This window comes from Erinaceus europaeus, chromosome 9, assembly GCF_950295315.1.
Source record: "Erinaceus europaeus chromosome 9, mEriEur2.1, whole genome shotgun sequence".
Taxonomy (NCBI): Eukaryota; Metazoa; Chordata; class Mammalia; order Eulipotyphla; family Erinaceidae; genus Erinaceus; species Erinaceus europaeus.
This window is the reverse complement of record NC_080170.1, coordinates 62,323,325-62,335,966: the sequence shown is the minus strand read 5'-3', so window position 1 is coordinate 62,335,966 and position 12,642 is coordinate 62,323,325. Positions and strand designations below refer to the sequence as shown.

The window sequence follows — 12,642 nt, the reverse complement described above, 5'->3', positions numbered from 1 at the left end:
ATCCTGCACACTAATTTGACACCTTTTTTGGTAATTAAATGGATAGGCCTGGCTATAGGCTGACATTTTCTTGCATCAGAGTAAAATAGATTTCTGTGATGTAGAATGCCCAAGGATGGAGGAGATAGTAACATCAAGAGAAGACATGGTTTGGGGCCCAAAGGAAGCCAGACCTTGGGAGATGAGGAGAAGCACAGGCCCCTGTTGATAGTTGGGGGTGCTTTGGAGGGGCAGGGAGTTTCAAGGAGGAGACCTAAGTTCAGCTGCATGCAATGAAGGAGACACTGGAGCAAGATTTGGAGCTAAAGAGTCTGGGCTGCTAGGAATCTGACAGGAGGACTGGGCAGGTAGCTGAGGGTGATTGCAGACTAGAGAGTGACCTAGAGAGCAGATACTAAAAGCTAACAGAAGGTGAGACTTCCCACAGAAGCTTGGGGTTAAAAAAAAAAAAAAGCAAAGCAGGGGCTGAGTCCTGGGGAGGACAGACCTTATCCCAATCCAGTGTGAATCTATGTCATTTGGAAGGACAATGGAATTAGCAAAGGAAGCACAGGAGCAGTGAATGGTGTGAGAGAATATCTGGAATCCTGAAGAAACCAGAAGCCAGAAGTATAGCTACAAAACCACTGCCCAGTTCTCTCTTCCTCTTGTTGTGACACTACTACACTGAGGATGCTGTTACAGAGGCGATGGGGTAGAGAGAGGCGATGGGGTAGAGAGAGGCCTGCACTCTGCCACTTGCCCTCTATGGAGCCCTAGGCATGTTTTGCCTAACTGTAAGAGGAGGGGAGAAGCAGGACCCTCTTCATGAGGCTGATGTGAGGAGAGAATTCCTTTACTCATGCCAAGTGATTAATTAGGTTGGTTTCCTCAATACGTGCTAGTCGTTCTCACACTGCAGCTTTTCTGGAACCCAGTACAAGCTGGACATAGACACAATTGTAAGTTGTGGCAAAGCCAATATCTTTATCTCCCCCACCCTAGGCAAAGTTCGAGTGCACCTGAAGCACTTAAGAAACCTCAGCTTGTGGGAGTTAGAGTTTCTGAGTCTGTAAGGTTGAGGTGAGGGTGGGGCCGGTGAAGAGCATGAGGGTTTGCCTGACTGACAGAATGCAGCCAAGGAAAGTCCATACTTTGAGAACCATGGTCTTGGTTAATGGAGGGAAAGACTCTACAACGGTAGGAACTCTACCCAGGCCTTCCACAGTGTTTTTTTTTTTTTTTTAATTTTTATAATTTTTAAATCTTTAAAAAATTTATTTATTTGTTATTGGATAGAGACAGAGAGAAATTGAGAGAGAACGGGAAGATAGAGAGGAAGAGAGACACCTGTAGACCTGCTTCACCACCTGTGAAGCTACTCCCCTGCAGGTGGGGAGCAGGTGGGGTTTGAACAGAGATCCTAACTGTCTTAGCGCTTTGAGCCACGTGCGCTTAACCCACTGTGCTACCGCTCGACTCCCTCCATAGTGTATTAGTTAAGACCAAACTCCAATAAATGCCTTAGGAGCACCAAATGAGAAAGGTCAAGCCCTGCTTCTGTCCTGGAAAGGTGTTTCCATTCTGGGCCTTTCTGTGCTCAGAAAGTCCACTAGCTCCAACTTACTAGGGTTAGTGACCCCTCCTCGAAGGCCTAAGCTGTTTCTCTCTGGGCACACCCTGTGAACACACAAGGACTGTGCTGCACTTCCAGACTCATGGCTTCCTGGATGCCTGACTAGATCAACAAGAACCAAGAGCAACATAGCAAGTCAGCCAGCACCATAGCTTCCTGGAAGCCAGGTGCTGACCCACCCACTCAATGCATATTGATTTTCCCACCAACTATGAGAGCCAGGCCTGGTTCCCTGTGCTTCAGAGTGGTGGATGCTGGGACAGGCAAGGAGATTTAGCCTACAGCATTAGCTAACAAACACCAGACTCCAGGTGTGCTCAGCTGCTGCCTACCCTACCTCAGTAGGAAATATACATATCCATGAGACCACACCAACTGTCCTTTGTCTGTGTGGGTTTTCCTTTCTATCCAGGATCAAAGTTCCCAGGTGATGTAAATTTCTTTTTTTTTAAAAAAAAATTATTTATAAAAAGGAAACATTGACAAAACCATAGGATAAGAGGGGTACAACTTCACACAATTCCCACCACCAGAACTCTGTATCCCATCCCCTCCCCTGATAGCTTCCCTATTCTTTAACCCTCTGGGAGTATGGATCCAAGGTCATTGTGGGATACAGAGGGTTGAAGGTCTGGATTCTGTAATTGCTTCCCTGCTAAACATGGGTGTTGACAGCTATTCAACTGTCAACCAACACAAACTGATGTATGTACATGTGTTTAAAGATACTCATTTCCTCTCCTCTCCAATTTTTTTAATATTTTATTTTTTTATGCTAGACATAGAGGGGGGAGAGAGGGAGGGAGAGAGACCAGAGCACTGCTTAACTATGGTTTATGGTGATGCTAGTGACTGAACTTGAGAACTTGGAGCCTCAGGCATTAGTCTGTTGCATAATCATGATGCTGTTTCCCATGACCCTACGTTCTTTGCTTCATACATAAGAAATAAGGCTCAGGGAGTAAAACAGGCTTGGACTGGGTCACTTGGATCCTCAAAAAGTTTGAGCAAAGGTTTCAAGAGCAAGTGGTTCAAACTACTTAGGCACAACAGGCCAGATTCCACCATGAAATAAACATGCACGTAGATTCAAGTCTCCTCAGAGCTTGTGCAGCCTGACAATTCAAAAAAGACAAACTTCTCATTAAGTTGAAAATGGAATTGCCTAAACTTCTCGTTCCACACCATATGGCCCAGTCCCAGCTGACAGGAAGCTCATTTCTACAATGCACGAGGCTCATTTCACTGAGGAGGCTGATGTGGAGTTGGGGGATGGGGGTGGTCATTCCCCAATCTTTCCAATTCTGGCAGCAGTTGAGACATTTATTATAATGTTTCCTTCCCACATTCTCCCCCCCCCCACATCTATAGGCTTCAAATGATAAACAAAGATTCCATCCTAAGTCATTCTCACAGGCATAAACAACAACAAAAATTGTCCACCTGCCAGTAAGTGACTCCAAACTACAAAGACTTACCTCCTCATACTCAGTCACTCAGTGCATGGGATGGTGGGCTGGGGAGGTGTGGGGGTAAAGTTTTTATATCACACCATCATACAGGGTTTTGTTTGTTTGTTTGTTTGCTTTTATTTATTTTGTCTTTTGAAGAACAGATCTGGAAACTTCTGCTCTAGACAACTCTCATTTTGTAGGCAGGAAAAAATAAGAATTTGACAGACTACAAGAGCTGTAGGGAGACTGACTGGAGCTGGATGGGTATGCACCCTGCCCTCAAGTGGAGTGAGACCCTTGGGATGGTCACTTGCTTTTCCCGATTGTTGAATCTGATGCTTCCAGGCAGGATAATGAATCAGTTTGAGACAGATGGAGAGGAGTGTGAAGGGGCAGAGCAGGAGGAACAGGCTAGGGTGGAGTGTGTGTGTGTGTGTGTGTGTGTGTGTGTGTGTGTGTAAGTCTGCTGAAGAAAACCAAGTATTCAGAAAACAGACAGTAATTTCATAAGCAAACAACTGATTTATGGTAAAAATTAAAGGCATTCATGGCTAGCACTAGTCATAGTCTTTGCCAGCTTACTAACTACTTTCATAGATTGCTTCATGTAGTCCTAACGACTGCAGAAGGTAGGAGCGTCTATTGTCTTGGTTTACAGGTGAACTCACACAGGCACAGAAGGGTGTGCTAACTTGTTCAAGGTCATACAGCTCTGGAAGAACAGAGATGGGGTTCATATCACAAAGGGCTAATTCCTGAGACCAGTACACTTCTGTGACTCTTTGGGGGGGGGTACAGTGATCCCAGTGAATATCTGTGGCAGCACAGTCTCAGAGCCTCCCATCAGTGCTTCTACAGTTTGGTGATTCACAGTTGCATCTATGGGGCTACTCTTTCTGGGAGTTCAGAAAGTGACTCTCAATCTGTTACTGGGTCTCAGTCTCCTCACAGAGTGCAGGAAGATCTGGGTTGCTTCTAGCAAGATTGCCAGGTGTGAGGACACGGTGTTTCATTCCTTCTCGCTCTTCCTTCCTTTCTTACTTTTTTTTTAAATAGAAGCAGAGTGAGAGAAAGAGTGAGAGAAGAACACTCCATAGCACCAAAACTCCCTTTAATACTCTGGGGGTCATGCACATGGCAAAACAGAGCACTATCCATGTGAGTCATCCTGGTATTCTCCTTACACACATGGACTTGTGTAATAAAAGCACATTTGAGGCTCAGTGTGAATGCAGGTGCCACAGAGGCCTCATGACTTGAGAAGTTTCTAACAGGAAGTGAGGCTCCCATGAAGGGAGCTGCCTGCTTTAGTACAATCCTGGTGACTCATCTGAACCACTTTTCTAGAGGTCTTTTACCCTCCTCCCCTCAGCAATACACAGAGCATCAACCCACTTAAATGGAGGTTTCGTTACCTAAGACTCGTAATCTCTCGGCTCCCACAACCACTTCATGGTCATCTGCAGAGAACAACAATTTGCCAGAGACAGTTTTCACTTCAAACTTTTTGCCATAAGCTTCTACAGCTTTTGGACCTAGAAGGGGCAGAAACACACACAAAGGGAGAATACATTAGTCTCATCACATCCAAATACAAAGAACTCTTTCATAGAACATATTCGTGGGGCAAGATTGCGCTGGACTTTAAATGCAAGTGCATTGTTTTTCGGAAGCCAGCTGTGAACACCAGTCTCGTGACTTTAACCATGTCTTGTCAATTACTTTTCATCATGTGCTCTCAGCCTATGATTTCAAAAACTGTAATGTTCTTCCTTCAAACTAATGTTTAAATGAAATTCCCCTCAGTACTGGCAGAGTCTCACAGGTGACACACTCAGCATCCCCCAGACAACCTTCACTGCAGGAAAGGGCACCTCTAAGCTCAGTGAAACCTGTGTCTAGCTGTACCTTTGGCTACTGGCTACCTTTAGCACCAGAAAGGCCACTTTCCATGCACATACACTATTTCTAGGCAGATGAGGGTACATATATAGAAATTAATTGCTGAAGATGTTATTGACTCTTCTGCACTCAAGTTTCATTCAATGAAAGATAAACGCATTTTAGAAAGTTTAGCATTTGACAACAGATGCTATTCATTTGGCTTTTTTATGTTCCACTCAGCTCTGACTATTGAGGGTTCTGGTGATCAAATTTGAGACCTCCAGCATGAAAGTCCGATGCACTGCCAGCTTGCTATCTCCTGGTCCCTACAGATGATAGTGAAAGAGACCATTGCACTGAAGCTTCCTTCAATGTGGTGGGGACCAGCTTGTCATGCACATGGTAAAGAAGTGCACTATCCACAGATGCTATTCTTGAGAGCTTGTTTGGAGGTTCTAGCAGGGGAGCACATCTAATCATGTACCCTCAACGGAAGGCTGGCCTGTCTCTATTTGGGGAAGGCTGTCCTCTTTGACTGAGCATGCTGCTTTGGGAGGGACACACATGGAGTGGTGAGGGAGGAAGGGGACACCCGCCTAGCTAGTCAGATCAGCCAAATCAATCCTGGCAAACAGTGGGGTAACAGATGTCACAGCCAGATTTCCCTCACATCCCAGATGCTATTCTTAATGGTGAGGCCATAGTAGGTAGTCTCTTGATCCCATACCATTCACCCTCTGGTAGGGAAACTATAGAGTTTGAGGCTATTCTGGGATTGGTGAAACAGATGACTGTGTTCAAATTCCTAGAGGGCCAGGGGGCCATTTCAGTCTGCAAAGGTGGCTGCAAAGGACTGCTCTTTATAAATGCACTGGAAAAACCTAGGCTGTGGTCATCCTCACAGAACCTAGCTCAGATCCAAAGGAGCTTGTCTTTTGGTCTAGGAGTTCATACAGAAACAAACAAACAAACAAACAATATTGGAAGAGCTGAGAAGTTGTGTATATTTCCCAAACTTCCCAGGAGATTGTGAAAGAGCAGACTGCATCCTTCTAATCCATTCTCAAGAGAATGTTAGTTATAATTTATGAAAAGTAGTCATGAGAGTCAGAGAGATATGGACCAGATTTGAACCCTGGCACCATATGGGAGGTGCTATTTTTTGCCAGAGAAAACTCCAGTGCTATAGTGTCTCTTTCCCATTCTCTAAATGAAAAAGCAGCTCAGAGACAGTGAAAGCTTACATGCTGAAGACATTGGCTCTACAAACACCCACAAACAAATATGGTAAGTATAAACACAAGAGCCCTCTCTCAGGCCCTTCCAGGCAAAGACCTCTGGTGAGACAAATTGAGAAAATTACTCTTTGCCAAGATAGAGAACACATACCCTGGGCAAGCATGGCTATCATTTGACTTTATGGAGATTATGTGGGGTATGAGAAGGAAAGATTTCCCTCTGGGTTCAATGTTGTCAGGAAGTGGGGGTAATTTTCTGACTTGCATCTTTTCCATCAATACCATCTGGAAGTAGTAAAGACCAGAGTGATGCTAAGTTGTGACAGTATCCACTTACCCCCAAGAACCCAGATAGAGGGACACTTGGGCAACTTTTGTGGCCTGAACAATGTTCCCACTTTGGTCTGTGTTCAGACACGGTCTGAACCACTTTGGCTTTTGTGTCTAGTCCTGATGGCCCATGGCTACCAAGTGCCCTTGCCTGGTGGTGGAGTGCTGTAAAATAATTCCTGTTCACATGGGAGAATGTCCCTGAGTGCCTGGGACAGCTTTCCTAGCTGTTCAGACTGTTAGGTCAGAAGACATGGGCTACATCTGGGCTTCTCATTTTAACAGGACTCAGGGCAAACTTCCTGCTCTTCCTGTTCTTCTCCTTCTTCTCCTTCTCCTCCTCCTTCTCCTCCTCCTCCTCCTCCTCCTCCTCCTCCTCCTTCTTCTTCTTCTTCTTTTGTATCTCTCAAACCCTGCTAATACCATAAAGTCCCTCTAACTCAAAGGGAGGTTAAAAGGATCAAATTACATATTTTTTTTAAGTTAAAAAAATTTATTGCCACCAGCATCATTTCTGGGGTTTGGTGTCTGCAGGGCAAATGCATTACTGCCAGTGGCCTCCCCCTTATTTGATAGGATTGAGAGAAACCAACAAGGGGGGGGGAGACAGGGAGAAAGTCAGAGAGACACCTGCAGTACTTGCTTACTTGTGAAGCATCCCCATTGCAGGTAAAGAGCAGGGGATATAAAGGGCGATGTGTGTACTTAAGTAGGGGATTCACTGCCCAGTATATATATATCAATCAAAAGGGCAGTTTAGGCAGAAAGTGTTCTAAAGGTAGGGAATGAGACTGGGGATAAGCCTCATCACCAGACTCCTGACTGTCATGATATCCTACAGCAGTGTCATAGCTCCTGGCTGTGTCTGACTTATTCTCACCATCAAGAAGTCTGGCTTCTCGCTGGTCTCCAACATGAGCCCTCTGACAAGAAGGGCACATCACAGGATCTTTCAATGGCTGGAAAAGCTGGGCGCTCTCCCTAAGTCAGGTCAAGGGCTCCCATAAGGTCACCCGTGAGCCAGAGGCAGACTCCAGCCTGGAGCTCTCAAAATTATTCCACAGCAGGAAAGGATGCTTATTTGTCCCTAAAGGAGTAAAGGAGTAAAGGTCAACACATGAGGTCAAGTTGGGAAGTAAGATGCTAGAAGCTGAGGGTCAAAGGCAAGATGGGAGAAAGACCCAGAGAAAGTTCTCCAAGGACAGAAGTGCAATGAGGGGGTAGAAATTGTGCACAAATTCTCATGCACAGCTGTCTTCCTGATAGCTTAAAACCTGCAGTAAGGTCTGGATGACTTTTCAGAACTTTGAGGTTTTGAATCTATTATTTTCCCTTAGGAAGAAGCTGGGGACTGAATGGATGACCTTAGGGCAGGATGGGCACAGGGAGGGCAGTCTGTCCTCTTAGGAGCCAACTGGATGACAAAGCAGCTATCTGACAGGAGATACCAGTGCTTGTACTTGGCCTCCATAACCCTGAGCCATATCTTGAGAAGGGGCTCCTAAGGAGTGTAGTCTGGAAACAAGAATGAGGTGCAGAGCTGTGGCCCCCTGGGGATACCACACATTGTGAAATCACTTTGCCCTTTGCAGTTGCTCAGAACACACAGTGGAATGAGGCCAGAACCACTGGCAGCAATAAAAAGCTATGTCACTGGTTTTAGTTTCTCAGTGGGTCCATTTCACCAGGGCTACCAGATCTTTTGGGACTGAAAGCTGGGAGCCTGTGAAGGAGTCCACTCGGATCGTGCTTGATGCAGGTTCAAGCCTGGCCCCTATGGCACTGAAGGAAGCTTTGGTGTTGGGATCTCTCCCATTTTCTCTCTGTCTCTCAGCCTCTCTTCTTCTGTGTCTCTATCTAAAACCAACAGACAAACAGAACAATTCCAAAGGGAGATGCAAATGAGCCAGCAGAGAGCTCAGGTGGTTCTCTTCCATCCTCTCTCGGCATGAAAAAAAAATCATCTCTGTGAGCTGAAAATGATCTTCATTATTTTCTTTTCACCAGATGACTGCTTGACTCTGGCTTATGGTGGTATTGGGAACTGAACCCGGGGCTTTGGAGCATCAGGCACGAAAGTCTCTTTGTATAACAATTAAAATCTCTCCCCTGCTCCCTCAGAGTGATCTTCATCTAATCCAGATCTGTGTGTGCTCTTGTTCCAGGTGTGGAGCCACCACTTACTTCACCCTAGCTGAGGGGAAAGCTGGACTGCCAGCATATACCCCAGTTTCTGGGAGTCATCTGCCTGATCTGATTTCCTTCCCCAGGTTCCATGATTTTCAACAACATTCTGGCAAAGATGCCAGAAGCCTTTCCCCTTGCTTGTGGGAAGGCTCCTGTGTCCACCCCCTGCTTAGGCCCAATCAGCAGCCTGAAGGACCAAAGGAGCTCCCACTGACAGCTTTGTCCCCTGTGCAAAAAGGAGTGGAGTTGCTAACACAAGATTTGCACAGGATCCTGAGATACTTGTTCTCTGGGTGTGCAAGGGCATTCTACAGCCTTATGACTACCTGAGTAGGCTTGGCTGGCAGGAATGTGAGGGTCTTCTGCTCCCTGTTAATCACTCCAAAAGAGTCCTGGTTGAGCTTCTAGCAGGGGTGCGAATAGAAACTGCCCTCTGCAAGAAAACTCAAGGGCAGCAAGCCTGTGAGCCTGTGAGCCTGTGTGCTTGGGATTTGAACTGGAGCTCATCTGCTCCCCTATCCACAAATCACAGGTGAGAATGGCAAAGTGCTCCCCCAGTCCCACTCCTGGCCTTCACATCACTTTTCTTGGGGCCTTTTGTTAAGAGCTTGGTTAGTTCATTTAGATGCTTTTGCTTCTGACAAGGCTCCACTTGGCTGAGGAGATAGTGAAACAGAAGACAGGGAAGTAAGAAGGCCAAGAGAAGAGAGCATTGAAGAGGGGAAGGAGAGAGTGAATGAGGAGAAAGAGGGAGAAGAAAGAAAAAGAGTAGGGAAAGAGGAGAGAGAAGGAAGAGGGGGCAGAGGAAGAGAGAGAGAAAGAAGTGAGGAGGAAGAGGAGAGGCAGAAGGGAAAGAAGATGCCCAGAGGGGGCATGGGAGAGACTGAGAGGCTGCTTTGCTGAGTAATAGTCATCTGGGCAGCTTTGGTTTTATCAAAACCAAGCCTCTCAGGCAACCTCTCCCCCACTGCCCCCTCCTGCAAATAAACGGCCAATGATCACCAGGCTAAATAGGTTCCTTCTGAACCAGGGCTCTAGGAGCTAGAGCTGGGATTTATTTTCCTCCTGGAGGCCATGTGCACTGGCGCTTCAATCACCATTTACTGAAGCTGTTTATTTAATTATTTAGTGCTCTGACTGTGGGCCAGATGTGGAACTAGCAAGGCCGACTACCCAGCCTCTGTTTATAGTGAGGGGTGGCAATGGGCCCACCCCTGGCCCCTGTCACCCAGACATCCAGGTGCAGGGAGGTTCTGCTCCAGGCAAACAGACTAGCTTGCATGCAGCAACTGCTCCCCAGGTCGAATTTACAGACAGATGTTTCAGTCATAGCTGCATGGGTTTGGGGCATATGGGTAGCTGCCCACTCACGTATCCATATTTGGCCTCTTCTTGCAGTCCTGAGGCCAGAAAAATGTCATCTCCTGTCTAGAAGTGTCATAGTACCATTTAGACAAACATCAATACTCCCTCCCAAGGTGGGGAGTGGAGTGGTTTCTATGCACAGCTGCTGGTTAACTTCAGAGGGGGTACTGGGCACCTCACCATGACCAAGAGGCCTCTGTTCACCCTCTTAATTATTACTGGGAATTTCAGGAACATGTGGCTTAAAGCCCAAGGTGCTAGGAGGGACAGTTACTCAGTACAAATAGAAAATACACATAGACTCTGAGGGGAATTGCTGCTTCTTGCAGTGTAGTCAGGTTCAAAGTTGGCATGGCCTGTCAAGAGGGCCCAGACCTAACCACCATCAGAAAGTCTGTGGATGCTGCTGTCAGTCACCCCACAAGCCAGCTCCCATGCTAGCACTGGAGCTGGGGGATTCCACATCTAAGTACTAGATAAAGCAACTAGCTTGCATTTAGGAGCTATGTGGCATGAAAAACAGACTTCCCACACCACTCCTGAACTTATCTGTAGTATAAGTGGAATGGATGGAGCTGATGGGGGACTCCATGCTGCCATGAGTCTTTCTCTCCACCATAGAATGTTCTAATAGTTTTGGCTTTCTGGACTCCCCTGGGCTCCCACCAACCTCCAACTCTGCATTTTATCAGTGCTTAAGGGAGAAGTGGGCACTGAGTTCTTCCTTTCCTACCTGTTATCAGTTGGGTGAGCACTTTTGTCTGCTCATTGAGAATGTTCACTGTGACGTTCCGGGCAGACTTGAAGTATAAAGCGTTACCCTGCAGCAAAAACAGAAAAGAAACTCATGGAAATGACAGCCCATTTCAAGAAAAAAACACACAACTGTAATCCCTGCCCTCTACAGTACCGAACAGTCTTAGCCAAGTCCTAATTGATATATATTTATAAAATGCCAAAGGCTTAATGACCCCAAATATGTGATAATTGGTTGGTGTGCAACCAAAATGGATTTCCCCCAAAGAGGCATATGGGCTAGAGAAACAGAGAAACAGAAAAGATCACACACACACACACACACACACACACACACACACACACACACACACACACACACACACCAGAGACTAGTGGGATACAGCCCACTCATTACTGCTCATGTTACTTAGCTGTAGACACAGAATGATCACAAACAAGCAATAATCTAACCTAAGTTTTTCTGGCTTTCAGTCTCTCTGAGCACAGTGCAGAGTCCTGAATGACAAACAGGGAGCTGTGTACCATGCCCAAGGTCTATTTCCTCTGCTTGCTGAATGGGATAATCCATGTTCTCCCCAGGGGGACTGGAAGCTTCTCTTTGCAGAGGTGTCTGTGATATGTGTATGCAAATCCCAGGTGAGTGGGCATCTCCATGTTGGCCACTGCCTTCCCATTTTTTCTGATCTGGGTTTTAGATTTCTTTTCATCCAGATACCCCCTTCACACACCTGCCTTTGTCATAAAAGGCACGCTGCTTTTCCACACTGTGGCAGGCATGTCTGAGAGTGATTCAAATAGGGGTTGTTACATTTTTTTATAGAAAGAGACTGATTTAGGCTTTGTGGGATATATGGTCTCTAGGTTAAGGACTCTGATAGTTGGTTGTAAAATACTGACTCTCCTAAAAGCTTAGACCAGGGAGAGCAGAAGCAACCAGTGGCATTACTTTATAAGACACAGCTTTACTTTACTTTAGAAGACATAAAAAATTTAAAATTCATTGTCTAACTCTTCCATGAAAGAGTCTTCCTTTTATTCTCTTCCTCAGTTTCTTATCATATATTTGTAAAAAGATTTACTTATTTATTTAGGAGACAGAGGAGAAAAAGAAGACAAGAACATCAGTCACTCTGGCACTGGGCGATGCAGAGGACTGAACATGAGACCACTTAGCAGCACCTCAAGTGAGGCTTGAGGTGGTAGGAAAGAAGAGGGGCTGGAGTGGCCCTGTAAAGGTATTTGCCATAGAGTGATGGCAGCTGGAGTCTCAATTTCTATTACCCACAGTGAAGGCTAAAGTGGACATCCAGTAACCATGATCTCTCAGGCCTTGAATTAGAAGTAACCCTGGATGGGGGGGGGGTGAGGTCCCACAGTCAGGAAGAAGGACAATGATGGCAGTCACAGCATTGTAGCTGCTGATGTCTGACCACTGTTAACCCCACAGTGAGCATGCTGCCTGGTGTAGAAAGGAGTGTAGTGTGTGTGTGTGTGTGTGTGTGTGTGTGTGTGTGTGTGTGTGTGTGTGTGTGTGTGTGTGTATGTGTGTGTGTGTGTTCACTTCACTGTAAAAGGGAAGAAGAAATGCATTGAAACTACTATTGCCATAATTTTTTAACACTATCTTACTGGTGATCTAATAATGGCTCATGAAATATAAGATTATAAGGGTATAGTTCCATGCTGCACACACCACCACCACCACCCCTACCACATACACACCATCTGATAACAACCATGTTTCTCAAAAAGTCTTAGAAAAAGCTTGGTTACTTTTTTTTTCCTATACATTTGTGGGGTTTAGTAATTT

General features: G+C 45.9%; 1 protein-coding gene across 3 annotated transcripts in view; it reads right to left on the bottom strand.

The window, feature by feature from the left end:
* The window catches only part of SGCD (sarcoglycan delta), a 423,227-nt gene that overhangs the window by 121,991 nt on the left and 288,594 nt on the right, over positions 1-12,642 (bottom strand). For all 3 annotated transcript variants that reach the window (XM_060198044.1, XM_007528637.3, XM_060198045.1), the window contains 2 exons: positions 10,807-10,894; positions 4,485-4,604 (listed from right to left, as the gene is read on the bottom strand). In XM_060198044.1, the coding sequence (XP_060054027.1) occupies positions 4,485-4,604; positions 10,807-10,894 (208 nt within the window). The remainder of the gene's footprint in view (positions 1-4,484; positions 4,605-10,806; positions 10,895-12,642) is intronic.